The 17,036-nt window shown below is 47.3% G+C and overlaps 1 protein-coding gene across 1 annotated transcript in view; it reads right to left on the reverse strand.

Annotated features, from left to right (window-relative positions):
• WWC1 (WW and C2 domain containing 1) overlaps positions 1 to 16,664 on the reverse strand; it is a 66,237-nt gene extending 49,573 nt beyond the window's left edge. The window contains exon 1 of the mRNA XM_063413232.1: positions 16,300 to 16,664. Within this exon, the coding sequence (XP_063269302.1) occupies positions 16,300 to 16,418 (119 nt within the window). The 5' untranslated portion in view covers positions 16,419 to 16,664. The remainder of the gene's footprint in view (positions 1 to 16,299) is intronic.
• Positions 16,665 to 17,036: the final 372 nt, after the last annotated feature.

Here is a 17,036-nt window from a genome sequence, read left to right on the forward strand (position 1 = left end):
GACAGGGCAGCAGTGCCAGCGATGGGCTGTGAGGACAAAGAGCTCGGTATCAGAGCTGTCCTGGGTTTAATCCCGACAGAAGGGTAGGAGGGATCGCGGTTCCTATGGCAGTAGCCACTCCTCGAGGGCTGAGCCCAGGCCAGATGGAGATCCCTGTCCTAGGTGTTTGCCAGACAGAGAATGCTGCAGCACACCAGAGATGTCTGTTCCCTTCAGTCATCACCAGTTCATTTACTGGTGCCCAGTTTTGCTCTGCAAGGCAGCAGCTCTCCCCAGAGCACCCCAGGTGAAGTGGCAGCGGCCCCAGGTCTGCAGCTCAGACAGGGCTCCCCTTCCACGCTGCATGTGGCCAAATCATCCAGGTGCTTTTCATGCAAAAACTGAGAACAGCTGCTTTTCATGGATTTTCCTGGCAATTCCTGAATTTATTCTGCTGAGGATTTCAATTCAGCTTCCCAAATCTCTAAATATCCAACATAACATGCAGTGAACTCTAACCACCCCAACTGGCTTCATCCACACAGCATAGCTACATCCTATGGATAGCCCTATCCTAAGCAATCACATACCTACAGCTTATGCTATACTTTCAAAAAGATGTATTTGGCACTGGATTTTCCATTTCTACCATCTATGTATTGCCATATTGCCTATTATTTAATGTGAACTCCAAAACAGGATTTTAAGCATTTGGTGCGTAACACACTGAGTATTATTTTGGGAGTTCGTAACAAGTCAAGCCAAACCACCTCCGTTTTCACATGTTTTTCTTCCCTGCAAGTTGAGGGAAGCAGCAGAAGGCACAAATCTGTACGAATTTCAGCTTTGTCTTAGAAAATACAAGTTGGTCAGAATAAGCTCTTAAAATCTAGCAGAGGCCACACAAACCTAGCACAGTAGGAAATCACATTTCTTTGTGTTGTGCCGTACCAAGCCTCAAATCCTGTTCATCTGTAACAAGGTATTTTCTTTCTCTCAGTTTTCAATGCAGGGGATGTAGTCAGGAAAAAAAGATGGTGAGCTACACCTATGCTCTTCTCACAGAAATAAGCCGTCTTTGTAAAGCAACCCAGCAAACAAGTTGCAAGATCTGCAGGTGCTTTAAGGTATAACACATTTCACTCCTGAGATTTTCTGGTGAGGCCTGAAATACCCCAGGTCGTTAGTACCTTCCCCTGAAATTCAGAAAGCAAGGTTCCAAAAAACAAGCTACTTCAAAGCCAGTCTTCCCTAAGCATAAACCAAATTTTTTATAGCTGACCAAATTTTTATAGCTTTATATTGTTAGAAAGACATTCCTGTCCAGCTTACCTCAATTGTGCTTTCCTTTCTTCCATCCAAATAAAAAAAAAGGAGAAAGCTGGGGTTTTATTCAGACAGTGCTAAGTAGTATTTCTTGCCAAGATCCCTCAGTAACACTTTTTCTCCATCACTATCAGGTTCTGTAGCCTTTATGTATGCCAAGGGATAAGAAGCAGCTGAATGAGTCAGTCTCTCTCAGTCAAAACCAGTATTTGTTGCAAGACACTTGAGGTAAAACTAAAGCAGCTGGGGAGGTGGAAAGTGTTATCTGAACACCCACTCCTCTGTGGGTGCAGAAAACGAGGAATTCAGGAGTACAGCCTGCACACACCATGTGTGCTGCTCTCCAGGCAAACACACCAGGCACTGTGCAAACCATCGGTTGCTTGATCTGGCCTCAGCTGAAGCTTGTTTATAACTCACTGAAGCTGCTGGAATACAACCACCACTATTGCTCAAGGCAATTACCTAAAATATCTCAGCTATTCATTTTCATCCTTACGTCAAAGCTGTGTTTAATGGATCTGACACTGTGCCTTACAGTACCGTACACCTGCTATTAAGCAAGGCATCATGAGAGCTTACAGGTTTGAAATTTGCTGCTTAACTCACTACTACTTCACCATCAGCACCTGAATGAAATGCAACTCCCATGCCAGTAAATTTTTTAGCAAACAGTTTCACTGTGTTACCCTTTTTATTCCTTTCTACCCAAATGCTGATCTACACCACCGATGCAGAATTCACAACACGCATATTAACTTACTCCCATCAGCTCAGCTAAATAAATCATTATCCACAGTTCAGCTCACCTGCAAAGATCAAGCTGAAATTCTCTGACAAACACAGTACTCCTACTGCCCTTGTCTAGTAACTTTAATCTAATCTACAGACTGATCCAGAGAGACAACTTGCTATCAAGTTCCAAAATCAGTGATGAATCTGCAGAACTATTAAAAACACAGACCTTACGGGCAGAGGTGTTTGAACACTTCAGCTTTCCACTAATAACGTCCTTTGTTTGATGTCCTTCTAATAATTGCCAAATCTCTGGCATAAACAGATGCTACTACTGTTCCAAAGCAGTGAAGACAAAGGGTGGTGATACTGCAGAAACTGCAGTGGTCAGGATGAATGAAATACGGCATTGAAATTCTAGCAGCACTTCAGAGAAAATATTGAGTGTTTTTCTAGGCTCCCAAGTAACCACACGCTGAGCAAGGCCAACAAGCAGGTAAAATGGTGCCTCCTGTTCTGCATGCAGAGGGTACAGGGAGGACATCCAGAAAGCAGCACATACCTTTCCAGGTGTCACCTTCACCGTGTCGCAGCAGATGGAATTACAGCCCACAGCGCAGCACTGAGAAAGCATCAATCTGATATTTAAGCTGTCTGCTTTGAAAGACAAACTACAAGTGACACAGCTGCCTGGCTGAACTCACACTCACCACCCGTGGTGCCAGGCAAGCACAGCACAACTGCACTGACAGCAGCTCAGGAGTGAGCCGTGACTTCCAGGGGAACCATGCTTGGCAGCAAGGTCACTCCCACCTCAACTTGTCACTGCTGCCAGACAGTCCTCGGGCTGTTCCAACTTACTGCAGCAGCAGAAACTGTGCCCAAAAAAGAGAGGGAGCAGTTTCCTGCATGCCAGCAAAATCAGTGAGGAGTTAGATGGGCACTCAGGCTAAAGGAATGGCCACCTCCCACTGCAGGATGGCTCAGTCACTCCTCAGCCTGCTCCAGCCCTGCCAGTGGGGCTTGTGCTCAGCCCACAGCCAGAACCAAGCTCCAGGGCAAAGATTTTTACTTCTTTCACTTGCAAAATTGCAAGTGGTTACAACACTGTAAGCTATGGTTCACTGCATCCTTCTGACATGGATCCAGAGGCAACCACTAGGAGTTACTAAAACAGGGGGGAAATCAAATTCACCTCCCATCCAGCCTCTACCTGTATAGCACTCTTTGAAAACATGAGGTTTGTTAATAATTTTACCTCTTCTAGCTTTCCTCATCAACACATAATAAAAAATACTGGCATAAAACCAGCTCATACATCTGGTCACAGTAATCAGAAACACCACACCTCACACACCAGCCATTCCCCTGTGTGCATCTGAACTGCTTGATGGGTGAAGTGCTCACCCTACAAAGCCAAGAAGTCACCAACTCGGGACTTAGCTTAAGGAGAACTGGATTTTTTTAGCTCAGTTTTGTGCTTCTTACAGAACTACACCAATTCATATTCTTCAAGTACTCAGTGCTGTATCTTCACACCCCATATGTGACCAGCCACCAGCTTAGACACACTGCTCTGACACCGCAGGTGATACAAATCCTCAGTGCTCATTGTAAAAGCAACAGCTTTTCAGTTACCTGGAAACATTATTTCAAATCAGCTGAAGCACAGCTTTGTACGGCAGAGCCCCCAGGCACAGAAGGGACAGTGTCTCTGCCACATGCCCCCTGATCACAGCACAAAACAGCAGCAGGGGATCCAGGGCTCTTCTCTGATCACCAAGGAGCAGCAGCTACCTGCGACTGAGCAAAGAAACAAGTAAACAGGACTAAAAGGGCAATTTGCTACACCTGTGCCAGCCAGAAGACTGCATATACAGTCCTTAGTGAGTTGAGTGCACTGCTCTGTGTTCTTGTTCAGCTCAATCAAAGCATCCCACAGGTGGGCTGTTACAGGAGCAGGAACACTAAATCAGACAACACAACTTTCAAAGAGGGACTAACCTGAGTGGTGAAGAAAGAACATGAGAACTCTGCTGGCTTCTCCCAACCAGCATCGATGTACTTTGTATTCTCCCAACAAAATCTATGCACAAAGGATAAAGGGCTCATAAAGCTACAAAAAGGAGCAATTCCAAACTAAGCCATAAGGAACACCAGTGCAGCACAGTAAAAAACACTTTGTGATGGTCCAGATACCAGAATAAACCACAGCTTTCCCACAGGGTATACAGGGAATTTAGCTAGACAGAACTGCCCAGGCTTAGGTCCAGTTTTAAGAAGAGCTCTAGTTCGTTAGTGATTGCCATGGCAATACACAGACACCAGCCACCACAGAGGTCCAGTGCCCCGTGGCCACCACTCTGCTGCACAAGCAGAGCAGCTGGTGGCTGTAGAGGGACAGGGGACTGCCACATCCAGCTGTGACAGGATCTGAGGAAGGTGAGGGCGGGCACAGAGCACAGAATCACACTTCAAGTCCCAAGCTTATCTTATCACGGCAGTGTTAGAGGCACGGGCTGAGCTCTGTTTTTCCAGCAGGATGCCTGGCAGGTGCTGTCCCAGTTCAGAGTATCATTCAGTGCAATGACTGACGGGCAAGATAAACCAGTTGCATCACCACACCCTACCCAGGAACGCGGCACTGTCACTGAGCGCTCCCCGCCTGCATGCAACAACACCAGGTGCAGGCAACAGTTACTCCACAGCAGTATTTTATCCCGGTCATGATGTTAGAAAGGATGTACCTTGTCTAAAATACTTAAAGACTTCTGAAAACCTAAAGCATTGGCAACAGGGTATTCATATCCACCTCAGTGAAGAACTGAGGCTACATCCTTTGAAGGCAATTCACTCCACTTGCACAAAGCTACTTATTTAAGACAGCTGCACTCCAAGCTTTTACTGGTTCGACTCTTGGCTTACCTGTAGGATATGAAAGTTTAGATAAAGGTATTTGACATTAAAATCAGTTGAGAAAAACATCCTAACAAGTTCCTAAGCCTATTTGCTTTTCTTAGCGTGACAGGCTTTACAATATTTCTTGCAATTCTCTGCTTCATGCTTTGTTCGAAACTTCCTGATTATACTAATAAAATAATGCCCAAAGCACACCAAAAATCTTTTAATAGAGTCAAAATTAAAGTATCGGATCTATTACACCACCCAGCCTTTTCCCCTCCACTGGAGAAGCATTAGAGCCTTTGGACATCTCATTTCAACAAGAAGGTTATTTAGTTCTTGAGTTTGGAGTAAAGTATTTAATCGCCAAAGGATTTGCAAATTACACATGAATATGCATGTAGCACTTCTCACCATGACATAAATCCTATTGTATATTTATGAATGGATTGCTTTGCCTCTAGCTTCTACATGTATATAAACACAGGTTTTAATCTTCAATTCCTTCCTCCCTCCCTCCTTTTTAAGAAGTTGCTTAAACAAATTTGCATTTTTGGAATCTATTACTTAGAGAGTATTTCTTGCCTTTTTTAATTTTTTTTTAACTCCATAAACCTCCTTCTCCCACCAGGCAAAGTGCTTACTTATTAAAGGCTTTAAAGACCCTGTAAACTTGGCCATAAGGGAAATAAGCAACAGTGTTATACGGCTTGGGAGAGAAAAAGTTGAAGCAACAATCACTGGAAAAAGGAGTGCACCAGAGCTGCGAACACAAAAGTATAAAATGACAGGCCAACAGCTCGCCTTTGACTGCAAAGCCACTAGCTAGGGGGGAGTAAACCCTCCAGAAATAAGGAGAATGCAATGTAAGTAATACAACTGTTGTTGTGAAACCCCTAATTCACACTGACATAACCTCATGATTCCCTACACCTCTGAACAGGCATCTAGGCTGCTCACAAAGCAGCTGGACCAAAGCAGCATTTCAGCTTCTCTTCAACAAAAAGAGGTAAGAGGCAGCACTGTCATTCAGAGTTGTTGCCACACAACTCCACAAATACTCCAGACAAGTAATTCAAACAATAAAGCCTTTAAAGGGCGTTGTTAGAATTACTGAACTTTGGTTATTTCACTGCAAATCTGTTCAGTATTAAATCTGACTGTGAAGGAACACTTACCAGCCACACTTTATCCAAAGTGAGTGCCACAAGCACATTTCCAAGCATAAAGTTAACCGGTGTGAACACCACTTGGGCTGTTCTCATTTTTGTCACTACACACAGCAAAGCCCCAACACCCAGGAGCTAACTGCACCAAATGCCAAATTCTTTCAAGGACCTGGTGCCACTTGGCTCTGGTCACAAAACCAGAGCAGCCTTCAGGCCCACCCTGCTGCCTGGGGCTGTGGCAGCAGCCACAGGGACATGACACAGGTCTGACACAGAACCAAATCCTCCCAGCCCAAACAGGCAGGTTAAAGCAGGCTGTGAACTGCAGCATGCTCAGCTGCAGCCACGTGCTCCTCCACTCACCAAGGGGTCTTTTCCTGACAGGAACGAAGAACCACACAGCACCTGACCCAAACCCCACCGTGACTGCACAGGAAAGGACCCCCAGCCCAGCAAAGCTACTGAAGGTGCAACACAACTTGTCAGAGCTACCACCCAAGACTGCAGGAGCTGCATCTGGGAAGCAGACAGAACAGAAACCAGGAAGCACTCTGCGGTATTATCTACAGACTACTGGACAAATAGAGAATAAAGATGAGAAAATTCAACACAGAACATTTGCTTTAGGGATAAGAGTGGCATTTACAAAAGATGTGTGAAAACAAGCCTGAGTGGAAGACTCCGTGTCACCAGTTCAGTTGCAAATTTGTCTTTGCAAACTAAGATTTTTATCCATACAACCCATTTGCGAATGACCATGCCAGGCTCCTGCCATGCACCTCTCCCCTTCCACCCACACAATCTTCTCCTGAAAAGAAATCTTAAAAAGGAAGTGAGGAGTACTGCCCAAGGAATATAAGAGAAGCAAATGAGATGTGCTTTAAGAAGGTATTCACATTCAGGTTATGTTTTCATTAGCACCAGGCAGATACCTTACAAACTGATTTATTAGTAAGTCAGTTGTATGAGAAACTCACCGTGGCTGCCACATAGCAGTCAATGAGTAACTAACAGATGACAGATGACAATGTATCTACCTTTACGCAGAATTAGGGACCATCTCAGCTGAGTTTACACATCCAAATTTAAAAAGCAAAAACATAGAAGAGTTAAGAAGTCTAAGATGTCTTACAAAACTTTAGTGCCACAGAAAACCATGGGACATAGCAGAAGCCATGACATTTCACCTCCCTCCACATACAGATTAAAATAAGACAGAATAACACTCACTGAGGGCTGCAAAGAGATCTCTTTGACAGACAAATCTGTCCATGTCTAGAATACTGGAAAACTTCTCGAGAACTAGCTGTTAAATAGCCTAAAGCCTTCTATGAATAGGTCCATAGAAGAATTAAACAGTCCCATCAAGGCAATAACTTGTGTTAACTCTGATGATTAGACCTTGTGGTGTGACATAGGAAAAGTGACATAAGGAAAGACAAATAGCAAAGCTGGCTTACTGCCTTGCTGGCTGACAAGCTATTTAGGTTAGCTGAATGTGGAGATGACTTCAAGGAATTTCAGAAAAATCTAAACAAGTGAGTCAACTGACAGCTGAAGTGGAGAGGGACCAGATGTTGAGGAATGTTGAATAATATACTGAATATGAGAATTTAACCTCCTTATTCTCTGCAGGGTTAACACACCACTAATCAAATACACCTGGGCATCACCACATCCATGCTCCAACAAAAAGCCTGTTCAAAGTGAGGATTTAATTTTTTAATTTCAAGTTGAACCATGCCAAAACTCTACAATACCAAATGTTATTCATGCTAAGAATATTTATTTAAAAAAAAAAAAAAACTAAACCACAAACCAAAACAAACAAACAAACAAAACAAAAACAAAACAAAACAAAAAAGCCACCACAACTAAGTATGAAAAGCTCACCTGGAATTAGATACAGTGCAGGTCATCAGAATTTAGATAGGTCTTAGTATTTTTTCTAAAAACAGCCAGCACCACCCAAGACAGGCCACCAGCCTGAGATACCTCACAGGAAACAAGCTGGATAATTCACAGAGCTGCATCACATGCAACAGCCAAATACTTTCCATTATCATCCCCACCCAAATCCCCTTTGAGGTAATTCGGATAAGCAGCTCAAACATATACTCAACATTTCAAACAGTCCAACAATGGAGCCAGTGTGCAGGATGAAGATGTTATGAGATGACTCCTCCTCTTCACTCAGGGGCTGGGTGCCGTGGTGTGACAGGTTTCTGCTGCCAAGCCATGGTGCTAACCTGCCTGAGCCCCTCGGAGGATGTCCATGGGACTCATGCACCTGATGGCCTGGAGGCTGCATGGCCAAGGGGACATGGGGACAGCCTGTGCAGCTGTGCCACCAGCATGTCTTCTAGCAGCTGCAGAGGCTCTACTGCCTCACGACATCCAAAACTGTGCCTAGCACAAGCAAAATTAACCACCAAATGATGTATAATATGGTTTCACAGAGCAGTTCTGGGGTTACCTACATTTTCCTGTGCTTCTTGAAGGGTCAGAAGGTTATTTTACCCACTGCTGTTCCTCTGCAGGCCATCCTCCCTGTGGGGTAGGGTTGTGAAGGATGAAATAGCACAGAGCCCTCTCCATGGCAGGGGACTGCCCTTTTTCTGAGTACAAGGCTATTAGGCAGTTGAAAGTCACATATGAGAAATCTGCAAGCTGTTGCAGGGTCATTTAAGCAATAGTTTCACTTCCACTTCAGTTCAAAGTAGCTGTGTGATCACCTTACATCTCAACTCTGCACAGAGCAGATATGAATAACTGCCTCTTGCAAATCAATACTGTTTATTGCGTGCTTTAAATCAATAAAGCTTCCCTCCATAGAGTACATTCTTCTGAAATAGTAATTAGGCATTTGAGGAGAACCAAACAGTTTCACTAAACAATACCATTAGTCCTGAAACATCAGTTTGACATCTCAGCCAGAAAGCACTTTGTCAGAACTAATTAATCCCTACAGCACCTCCATGAGATTGAGAAAGCAATTCATCTGTTTTTTAAATGTGTTGGGTACTCATGCTGCAGAACATCATGGCTGGGGTGGAATCCATAAGTATCAGCATAAACTGAGAACACACCAAGCCAGGAGAACCCATCCAAGAGCATGAAAAAAACAGAGAACACTGACAGCTGTAGGATTTGGCTTCTTTGCATCTTCCTGATACACATCAAACCTCCTGCGACTATCTGGAGAGTCTTCCAGATGCCACTTCACTGAATGAGTGGCACTGAAAAGCAGTTATTTTTCTGTGGGGAGCAGTTTTGCCCACTGTTTGTTCAGGCAATTATCTACGCACGTAGCTTTAAAGGGAGGAGGGAACAGTCACCTTAGGCTCTGTGAACAAGAACTGAGCTTAAACTGCTCAAATAAAGCCAAGTCCTCATTACCACAAGCAAAGCATGTAACCTTACTGAACAGGTCTGCCAATGGCAGGCAGCCAGCATGAAAAGTATTTCTCTCCAAGGAAGGGGTCAATCTGCATAGCTCTCCTACAGGTGCATGCAGTAGCAATAGTCTACAAACCTGACTCTGCCAAGCTGCTGCCACCCCTCTCATTGATTAATTATTCCAGCTAACACTTGCCCTGCTGGTGCAGCACTCAAGGCCTCCAGGTTCAGGAGGACCAGCAAGGCTTTCCCAAGGTCTCTCCCTGTCTCTGAGAAAGGCTTGAAGGTGTCCCCTGCGACACAAGGAGCACCAGGCCCAGCCCAGGACATTCCCTGCAGCCAGCCGTGAGCTCAGCAGTGTCCGTGACGCGCTGTGTGGGTGATGCTGCTCGGAATGCTGAGCACACAGCAAGGACAGCCTCGGCAGCCTGCAGCCACCTCCAGGAGCACACAACAGCAATCATTTCTTAATAGACTCCTCCAGCAACTGAGGTTAGGGCCAGGCCCAAAAGGTGGAGGTGTGGGTCAGTGACAGGACCCCCCCGAGCCACCTAGCACACATCACTTCTTTATGTACAAGTGATTTCATTAAACTCTTCAGACAAATCTTCCCATGGCTTCCAATAAATTTTCTGGAACCATTTAGGGGAATTAAAATCAGATTCAGACATGGAAAATTTTGCTGCAAACTCATCTTCCCATAACTGTGCTAGCTATGAAGCTGCCCTGCGAAGAATATCTTTAGGAGACACTCTGCCTCATTGCTGGTTTTACCCGGGCTCCAGCAAGTGAAAATCCATTCTTCCTGCAAAAGTCGACCAGAAATCATGGGGCATCTGGGAACAAGTCCTCAGCTGGGCTGGCAGAGAGCCTGACCAGCTCAAGTGCCTGGGGACAGTTTCACAAGTGCACCCTCAGCAGCATTCCTGGGTTGCCACCAGAGCCAGCCCCACTCCCACTCCTCCAAGCGTCCCGGCTCAGCCCCAGCTGTGCCACCACGAGTTTCTGCACAAGCATACACAGCCTGGATCAACTGTTTCTGTAAAAGAACCCAGACAGCAAAAGGGCATTTTTCAGCCAGACCAGCTTCCAGGCCTCACTCCCTGCACCGATACAGAATTTTACCCTGGGAGAAGCAGCAACTTAAGGTGTCCCAAACACAACAGCACCAAGCACCTGTCCCAGATGCCCAACACTGCAGTCACCTCTCCCCTGTCATACCCACCTCTTCTGGAATTTACTGGCCAATTTCCTGCCATTCCACTGGATGGAGAGCAAGATAACTATGCTAATATGAAAATATATGACCTACATAGGGATGGAATTGTTGATTCCATTGCCAAGTAAGTTTCCAGTCAGTGGCAACTTCTAATTTCACATGCTGTCAGTTTTGGAGGCAAAATTAAAGGAGTGAACTTGTAAGTAAGATGACCTTGCCAGAGCAGAAGATGAAGCTCAACCTACATATTTCTAAACAATGTGATTTACAGAGATTTCTTCAAAAGCATTTCTGATCCTTTAAGACTCAGAATTCCCCAAGATGCATTAAAAAGCTGCTGAGCTGAACAAAGCCTCACATTTTTCTTTTTTTTTTCATGTTCCATAGAGAAGCAAGATAAAATAATGCTTTTTGTCATTCTAAAGTCACTGCCAACATCCCCTGTCTCTACACACGTGTGCATACCACACCTTTAGCAGTGGTGCCCTTGTTAAAAGCATCACACCTGTTGTTTCCAGTTCCCTCCCCAGTGTGAGGTGAGCTTACACAACTGAAGATGCACACTGGCTCTGAAGGCAGTCCCTGCAGTCTTCAGAACATCCAGGCTTGTCTGTGGAGTCCAGGAGGGAAAAAATTAACCCAACCCCCTCTCCCCACCAAAAAATAATAAAGTCTGATCTTTTATAACTGAAGTGGTGTGATGGATTTCAGCTCCAACCCACTTTTCCAATCTACAGATGCACCCTGAGCTAACTCACTTTGGAAGACACTTGATAGTAACAAAATAATTTTAAGTGTCACAATAATCTTACTTGCTATCCTTGTCTCCTTATGCATTAGCACCTACATAAATCAATTACTGTAGAAAAAAGTGAGAACAGCACAAATCCTACACGTTAGGACACCTGTTCCAAGAGGTGGCATTTGGATGACTTTGAAGAATGCATTTTTGCCAGTCCCTTCTGTACTCGTGGAAAATGGTCATCAGCAGTTTCTATGGGCACACACTGAGCTGCCTGTTCCTTATAAAGCTGTCAGCTATTTTGGGGAATGCAAACAGGAGAAAGCAGCAAATTCACATATATATGACAGGGTGCTTAGCTAGATATCAGCAAAGAAAGGCAACAACAGGCATCAAACTAGCAGCCTTCAGCATGACCTATGCTGTTGGCACTGATGAAAGAGCATTTCTCTCCCCTGGTTTTTCTGTCGTGGAGAATTTTTCTCTCTTCACCTTACACTTACTGATATTCATCTACAGAAGAGCACGACGCCTTTTGTTCCTGCTGCCTTTCATTGCCCTCCCTTCTTCCAGCCCTTTTATTTTTAAGGATTCTCACATTTAAGTTAGCTATAGCAGCTTTATTCCAGTCATTAAAGTTATTCTACATTTAAGCAAGTAATCCGAGGAGTAGACAGTTACATACGAATTTTCAGCACAACGCTCACATTTCTAAATCTTTAATAAAGGCAGTTTGTAGACCAAGTGTGCAGAGCTGACTGGGGATGAAAAGCCTAAAGAGCAGAATAATGCAGAGGAGACAATACTCTGCAGCATTTCTCATAAAGCCTGGAAGGGCATGGCTAGATGATGGTGCTCTGCATATTATACACCTGGCTTTTCTCCACTAAAATCCTCGGGCTCAGCAAAGCTGAATCTTCCTGAATAAACAGGTGGCTCTAACTACTTTAAATACACAAGATCTTACACATGACACCACATGCACTGGCCCTCAACCTTGGCAAATCTCTTCACCAAAGATCCACTTTGGAGATTCATAGTGGAAAAACCTCCATGAGGAGTAGGAAGGGAATTTAGGTAGCAAATGCAGAATCTGGGCTTTTACTTAATGAACATCTCCCAATCCTTTACAGCAACAAGAGCCTTCAAGAAATGAAAGGCCATCAACTAATGCACTGCTGCCTCCCAAAACTGAAAACATTGGATGCTGTTTAATTGCACCAAATTTAGGCTACAATTGCTCCTATTTCAATAGGTTTCATTCTCAACAGGAGTCCAGTGATAGAAGTGAAATGAGAAGTTCAGGCAGCTTCATCTCAAATAACCCAGAAAAACCTGCTTACACCACCAGGCCAGTAGGAGAGTACAACACAAATATTCAAGAGTGGGACAGATTACCAGGCATGGCAAAATTTTCAGTGCATCCTGAAGCTTCTGTGTTGAAAGGCAAGGAGAATTTAAAAAAATTATCCTCTTGCAAGACAGTCTGAAGGAGAGTAGAAGTTCCCCGAAAGCCAGTGTAAAGAGCCCAAGGACAGCACAGCACTGGAACAGAGATTCCCATCTCTAATCCTCACTTCTGATGAAAGCTGAAATCTCACTCAGGGCACTCTGCTGTTCAAGTGCTGCTCGTGCAGATGCTTAAGAACAGGCAGCAGCTGGTGCTAGAGCTTTGAGACACCACTGGTATTTTCTGTTTGCCCACCAGCACAGCAGCTTCCAGAGCAGATGCACCCTCTGTGTTAAGAAAGCAACTGAGACAGCTCTCTGGCACGGTTTACCAACTGGCATGTACTGGTGCAGATCTGAAAGGTCATGCTTAGTTTTAAAACCAGCAATGACAAATTTCCACCCCCAGCTCAATAAGGTTTGATCTCCTGTCATGCTGTATTCAATTCCTGAATTATCTAATTTCCAACAGATCTACCAAAAAAAGTCAGCTATGTGAGCTTCCTCTTACAAAAGGGAAAATACAGCAGGGTTTTGGTTTTTACCCCCCACACCTGTTCAGAAGAATTGCCTTAGAGCTTTTTAACCTGAAATTCCTGTAATGCAAAGTACCTTGATTCTTTTCTGTCACACCATACCACAAGGACAGCAACAGTTAAATCACAAAATTCTTCAGATTATTTAATCTTAATTAGATTTCCCAAAATGCTCCATTATCAGCAGGTTTCTCAGGACTACCCTGAGTCTTAAGAGGTACAAGGTAAAAGTGCTCTGACATGCAGCTGCTTCAGCCAAGGCTCCAGGCACCCGGGCATCACTCGGGTCAGCGCTACAGGACAGTGAGATGCCACCAGGTGCCAGGGTGGCAAAGTCTAACACCCCTCTCACCAACAGCCCACCAGCAGCACTGGAGTCACGTGCTACACAAGAGCTGGAAAAGCCCCAGCCCAGCTTCAGATTTCACAGCCCAAGGCCAGCTGAGGTCCCACCTTTCACCCCCTGCCTCCCCTTCCCTGCTGCAGACCCCTGTGTGCCCACAGCCAGGTCTGCTTCCCTGGCAGCCTGTTCAACCACCCTCAGCAGGACTGCAAACCTGCTGTCACAAAACAACGGGATGGCCCATGCCCTGAAGCTAGATGGTATCCCTGCTCATGCTTATTTCCACTAAATTAAGCTAGAATGAAAGATTTAGGGAAGGTTTAAAAACCTGTGTTCTTTCACTCACGGTTGCTACTCGCTGATCAGGTTTACAAAGGTCCCCACTGATGCTGGGTTCAGAGTGAGCCCTAACAAACACACCTTCCTCCACATTCCTCAAACTTGCATTTCTACAGTCATGTTACCCAATATCTATTGCTTTTTGCTGGGTTACAGACAGAACATGTAAGCACAGCACACAGAGCACTGTAGAAAATTCACATACCAATGTCTCAGCTGCAACAGTTTTAAATAGGATTTGTAAAAGGCCAACCTCTCAAACATTTAAACTTTAAAATACAGTGATAAAGTTCAATGGTCAGTGTGTCAATCCAAGTTCACTCCCCTGCAGGGAGCAGGCATCTTCTGACCTGAGCTGATGAGAAATCCCCCATCAACTGGTTTTCACAGGCAGTGGTAGTTAATGGGAAGAGAAACTTCTTTCCTGTATGGCAGAGGAGAATTTCAGCTCATAAAAGCTCACGGTCCACCACATGATGGGTAAGTGCTGTGTCACATAATTGTTTTGCTGTGGGCCAATAGACTCCTCAAAACCTTGCTGATTTTCAGGGGCAGTGTCCAAGGCAGGTTGTTTCCTTGGCAGCACTACTGGAAGATGACTCAGATGCAAAGCTCTCAGGGCCACGTGTATTCAGGTGTATTTCTATGTGCACAACAAGTGTCATGTGATAAGAGTTATCAGAATGTGCCTGATTATTCTTCTCTAGCAGTGGTGAGCAGGTAATGATTCTGCGACAGCTCAGTACACATGGCTAAATGAGGCACCCATTTAGTCATTTCTGTCATTCTTGAATCACTAACCAAGGACACACAGGAATTTTTATAAGCCTGCATTAGGCCTATTAGATTTCTCTCTCATCTCCACTCTCTGAACAAAACAAGGATGCCAGGAAAGCATTCCTAGTTTAAGTTTCCATCGACTTTTATGAAGGTCAAAGAAACACCTAGAACAACTCTGTTACAGGCCCTTCTCAACCACATTCCTAAAACTGAACCCCAGATGAGTTCCAAAGCCCTGGCTGGCAGCAGGTTACATTTGTGTACAGTACACACAAGGATTATTCCTGGAATGCAGAACACTCCTTGAAATCTTGTAAAACTGGACAATCATTCACTTCCATGCTTAACAAAAAACCCATCTAAGCAAACGGAGCGAAGGCAAAGTCCTGACATCCCACCGAGAACGGAAGCCCTGTAAAGGAACTGATCGCTGGAGCAAGGGGAAGAAAGGAACACAAATTCAGAAACCACAACAAGGAAAACACTCACTGTCAGATGGGGAAGTGTGTGGAATTTATCAGTGACAAACTGCATAGTTCCGTTTGTTGGAATTTCCAACTTGCTAGGATGGATTTTTGAGTTCCTGTTTCTGGGAACTTCAGCTAACATAGCATTAAACGAGAAATTTAAAACTCCTAGTTTCAATAGTGGTCCAGTAGTTGAGCTTCCTACACGTTCAAGCTCCCTACACGTTCAAGCTCCCGTGCTTTGGCTCACCGTGACTGCCCCAAGCATGGAACTACAACATGCTAGGACAGAGTGTTGCTTGGAAATGACCTGGGTCTTGAGCAGCACCCAGTTTTCTGTTTGTCTTACTTTTCTAAGTGAGTGATGCAGGAAAAGAACTACTCAGAGCAAGCAGAAGCAAGGGGATACCGCAGGGAAGAAGGCGGCAAAGAGAGGCGATCAGAGACACACCCTGAAGTAAGGGACCTCCGCGATGGCCAAGCTCGATAAGGCCACGTAGCTGCGGGCAGAGGTGGGCCACGATGCGGGACAGAGCCCGCCGACCCCTCTGCGGCCCCACCGTGTCCCTCCCCAGCGCACCGAGCCCCCGCCGCTCCCCGGCGGGCTCGCAGCCCCGCCAGGGCCGCATGGCCGCGCCGATCGCGGCTGCGGGTCCGCAGCACGGCCGGGGCCGGCCAAGGAGAGCGCCCGGAACGGCAGCAACACAACTCGCGGAGCGCCCTCCGCCCGCCCCTCCGAGCGGCGGGCAGGCGCCGCTGCCCGCCCAGGGCCCGCAGGTACGGCCGTCCCGCCCTGCCCTCCCGTGCCGCGGAGCCCGAGCGGGCCGGGGCACGGCGGCAGCACCGGCCGGGCTCAAAGGAGCCGCGCCGGGCTCTGCGCGCACGCACCGCCGCGGGCCCCCGCCCGCCGCCCACCTGTCGCGGGGGTCGACCCAGCTGGTGGTGCGGCTGCCGTGGTCGATGTAATACACCTTCCCGTCGTAGTCCCGCGCCTCCTCCCAGCCCTCGGGCAGCGGCAGCTCCTTCCGCGGCATGGTCCGCACCGCCGGCCGCGCCGCCCCATGCACCGCCGCGCTGCGCTCCGGGGGCCGCGCCGGGGCTCCCCTCCGGCGGGCAGCGCGCAGCGGTGCGGGGGCCGCGCCGGCCCAGCCGCGCAGGGAGGCGCCGCCGCCGGGCAGCCTCACATGCCGGCCCCGCGGCGGGGGCGGGCCGGGGCGGTGCGGGAGGGCGGCGGCGAGCCCGCGGTCAGCGCTGGGCGCGGAGCCCCGACCGCTCCGCCCGCTCACGCCTCCATTTCCTGCTCCGCCGGCGGCCGCACCGCCAGTCCCGCGGCGGCCCCGCCCCCGGCCCGGCCCCGCCCCCGGCCACGCCCCGCCACACCCACCGCCCGCCCACGCCCGCCCGCGCCCCTCGGTCGCACCCCGGCCACGCCCCCAATCGCACCCCGGGCACGCCCCCGGCCCCGGGCGGGTCCCTCAGTCTGAGCCCCCGAGCGCCCCGGGGCGGCGGGGCGGCCGTGGGGCCGCGGGGCCCGGGAGAGTGCCGGCCTTGGGGCCCGGAGCACCGGGCCAGGGCCGGGGACAGCCGCCAGAAGCGCTGCCCTGCTCGATGGGAAGCGCCAAGGGCCCAGCGCGGGTGGCAGGGAGCGGGTC

The sequence above is a fragment of the Prinia subflava genome, chromosome 16 (assembly GCF_021018805.1).
Source record: "Prinia subflava isolate CZ2003 ecotype Zambia chromosome 16, Cam_Psub_1.2, whole genome shotgun sequence".
In the NCBI taxonomy this organism is placed as follows: Eukaryota; Metazoa; Chordata; class Aves; order Passeriformes; family Cisticolidae; genus Prinia; species Prinia subflava.